Source organism: Myotis davidii, unplaced genomic scaffold, assembly GCF_000327345.1.
Source record: "Myotis davidii unplaced genomic scaffold, ASM32734v1 scaffold1688, whole genome shotgun sequence".
Lineage (NCBI taxonomy): Eukaryota > Metazoa > Chordata > Mammalia > Chiroptera > Vespertilionidae > Myotis > Myotis davidii.
This window is the reverse complement of record NW_006299238.1, coordinates 281,669-285,332: the sequence shown is the minus strand read 5'-3', so window position 1 is coordinate 285,332 and position 3,664 is coordinate 281,669. Positions and strand designations below refer to the sequence as shown.

The 3,664-nt window shown below is 47.0% G+C and overlaps 1 protein-coding gene across 2 annotated transcripts in view; it reads right to left on the bottom strand.

The window, feature by feature from the left end:
• Window positions 1–1,513: 1,513 nt before the first annotated feature.
• Window positions 1,514–3,664, bottom strand: part of IFIT3 (interferon induced protein with tetratricopeptide repeats 3) — a 6,119-nt gene continuing 3,968 nt past the window's right edge. For both annotated transcript variants that reach the window (XM_006774698.2, XM_015571101.1), the window contains exon 2: window positions 1,514–3,452. In XM_006774698.2, the coding sequence (XP_006774761.2) occupies window positions 2,039–3,452 (1,414 nt within the window). In that variant the 3' untranslated portion in view covers window positions 1,514–2,038. The remainder of the gene's footprint in view (window positions 3,453–3,664) is intronic.

Genomic DNA, 3,664 nt, shown 5'->3' with positions numbered 1-3,664 from the left:
TTAAAGCATAGTGATTAACCACAAAAACAATATGTAATTATATATGTGTTTTCCGATGGTCTTAGGCGACCCCTGTGAAAGGGTCGTTCGGCCCCCAAAGGGGTCGCGACACACAGGTTGAGAACCGCTGAATTAAGGTTCCCTAAAGGGCATAACTAAGGCCACTACTGTAAGGTCTCACCCTGTCATGTGGGATGCTACTGATAACACTTGGACGGCAAAGACACCTTGGCTAAGGACCAAGGGGATGGATGATGCAGATAAGCATTAGGCCAGAGACCATGACCTTAGAAAAGCCTGCTTGCAAGGTCGGCCCTTACCTGGCATCTGGGAACTTGGATTTTTAGAGTGTTCTCACCATTCCCTAACCAAGAAGCCTGGTTCTTGTTTGTGCAAATGATGTGGTTAACACTGACATCTGCTTTCCTTCTGGGAGTCTGGGATTTTGTTATGTGCTAAGCAGAGGGTCCTTATATAACTAGTCTCCAATGAAACCATTGGCCATGGAGTCTTTAACGAGCTCACAAGAGTTGTCACAATTTGATGTTGGAGGAATCAAGCAGGTGCTGTATGATCCTACTGGGAGAGACTTTGGGAAACGTGTGCCTCATTTTCATTGTTCTTAGACCCATGCACCTTTTCCCTGTGCTGATTTTGCTCCATATCTTTTTGTTGTCATAAATCTTAGCCGTGAATATGACTCTGTGTTGAGGTCTATGAATCCTTCTAGTGAAAACCACCAGACCCAGGAACTGTCTTGGGGATTTCTGTTGCTGATTTCTCAGTCTTCTCACTGGAAGAAACAATGCTGCAGTGATTGGGAAATGCTCTCTCCATCTGATGGAGCAAAGAAAAGACAGGCAAAGACTGGCTTAGTGTGGCTCTCTCTCTAACCTACCCAATTTCTTGTGAGGATTGCCCTTGTAAGACTCTCCTTTCACAAGTGGCATGCCCTTAGGTTCCCAACCCATGGGAACACGGGCTAGGGACACAGCATCAATACTTAGGCATACCTGGGATAAGAGTCTATCTCCTGGTAGATCCCAGTTGCAGGTAAGTTCCCACATACTTTAGTAGGGGGAAAGGAGCAGGGACATCAAAACTCTTCTGTTTATTATCTCACATTGGAGTCAGTGTTTCTCCATAACCATGGTGAGTGAGTGTGTGTGTGTGTGTGTGTGTGTGTGTGTGTGTGTGTGGTGGGGGGTCAGGTGGGGGAGACTGTGAAATGGTATTTAGCAGGGAAGCAATTGCCAAAGTATTCGTGTGTGCACAGCAACCCTGGTCTACAGCAGCAGCTGCTAACTGGGCACTGGGCTCGGGTCTGTCTCCTGGCTGCAGTGAGAGTCATAGTTCCCATAGCCCTAGGACGGGGTGAGTGTTAGTTCCAAGGAGGAGCTAAAATGGACATGTTGAGAACAGGGTGGCACAGCCGTAGTAAGTACCCACCATCCCTAACAAGAGAAACTTAGAGAATTAATATTACTTGTAATCACACATGCAAACCACACAGTTCTATCCTGAGTAGGAATTTTGACATTTATTGTAGCATTATTAGCAACAATACATATTTACTATAGCATCACTATCAAAAATACATATATATACATGGCTGAGGTCAAGCACAACATGGAAGGTATATTGCAGGGTTTTAGTCAAAAGCTAGTCTTCTAGGAGGCCCAGAAGGTTAAACAGTAATGGGGTGAGGAGGTGAGATTCTGTTGGTAGGCAGTCTACCAGCTATGACCCTTGGCAAGCAGGGCAGAAACGGGGGATTTCTGGTGAACTGAGTGCAAACTGAGATAATCACATCTCCCAGGGCTGAAGCGCTATTCCTGGGTGTCATATGTTACAAGACAATTGAGTGTGGCTGGTATGGAATAAGGGAGACAGACATGAGAAAACAACTCTCTAACCATGTACCAGAAAGCCATAAACAAGACCACCGCACTCATCAAGCTCAGATTAGGGAACTCCTGCCTTTCCGCCCTTCTCCCCGTCACAGCCACCATTCCAGGCTTCCCCCTCTCTGTTCCTTTCACTCCTCTGTGTCAGCTGAGGTATCAGAGAGCTTGCGGAGAGTGGAGCTGCCTGCGCCCTGGCCCGCTTCCTCTCTGCCTTCTTCAAGCTCCTCTGCTGGCAGAAAAAAACTGCTTATGCCGGAAGGGCTGTTCCTCAGGAGGTGGCCCAGTTCCTTCTCAAAACATTCAGCTGCTCGCAGCAGATCTCCATTCAGCTTGTGAGTTAATCCTTGGAGATACCAAGAATTCCGTGGAAGCTGCCTTTCAGCTCCGTTTGCAGTAGATTTTGTGCTTAAATGATGCTGGACAGGAGTGTCTTCAGACTTCTCATTTTGCTCCTGAAAGTTGGAATAGCCCTGATGCAGTTGTTTTCTCTCTGCCTCATGGAAAGCTGTCGGATAACATTCTTCTGATTCCAGCTCAGTGAGATCAGAATATACATACAGAGGATTCAGTCCCTTCTCAATAGCTTTATTCGAATAGTCCATAGCAGATTTCCGTAGTTCTTCCATCTTCTCTCTATTCCCATCAGCTTCAGGGTCCTCTGTGCTCTGCATTTGTTTCTCTTTTGCCCGATAGCAGCATGCAATCTGGCGATAGATGTAGGCATTGTTGGGCAAGGATTCCAACACCTTTTGAAACAGTTCAATTGCTTTGTCTAGATCACCTTTTCTTTGGTAAAACTTGGCTGCACTGCGGAGGACATCTGTTTGGCCGGGAGCTTTCTCCAGGGCCTCTTCTATCAACAGCCCCCCTTCAGCTTCTTTATTTATCTTTTGCAATTTCAGGCCCAAGAGAACTTTGACGTACTGATTGTCGGGGTTGAGCTCGATGGCCTGCTTCAGAACACTGACACAGAACTGCTTCGGTGGCTTATCATCCAGACGGTACATCGCGATTGCCAGCCCGGTGGAGAATTCTGGGTTGTTGGGTTTCTCTTCTAGAGCTTTCTCAAAATACGCCTTCACCCTTTCATTTCGCTTTGCTCCGCACTGTAGCAGGGTCCACCCTTCCTCAGAGTCAAGCTCAGGACACTCAATACTGTAAGGATTTGAAAACTTCTCACACACTTGTTTCACCTTGTCCACGTAGACTTGAGCTTCTGGGAGTCTGTCCATGTGATAGTAGACCCAGGCGTAGTTGCCCCAGGTGACCAGGCTTCGGACTTCTGCCTGGCCAGGGTACTGCTGCTGGATCAACGCTTCGGCTTGCCGCAAGCACTCCAGCGCCTCCTCGTTCTGACCATCTAGGTGTTTTATGTAGGCCAACAAGTTGTACATGGTAGCTTTGAACTCAGTGTTTAAAAATTCAATCTGGTTACACACTCTATCTTCTAGATCATGGGAGACACTTTCTTCCTTAAGTAATTTCCACGTGAAATGGCATTTCAGCTGTGGAAGGATTTTCTCCAGAGAGTTCTTGTTGACCTCACTGTGGAGAAAATAAACATGGTCACTCTGAGGTGTACCTGCCAAGCATCGCACCGTGGGTGCAATCACAGGTTAATTGTGGGTGTCAACTTGACTGGGCCATGGGATGCCCAGACTTTTAGTTAAACATCAGTTCTGGGCGTATCTGTGTTCCCAGAAGAGCCTAGAATTTGTGCCAGTGGACTGAGTACAGTGGATTGCCCTCCACAATAT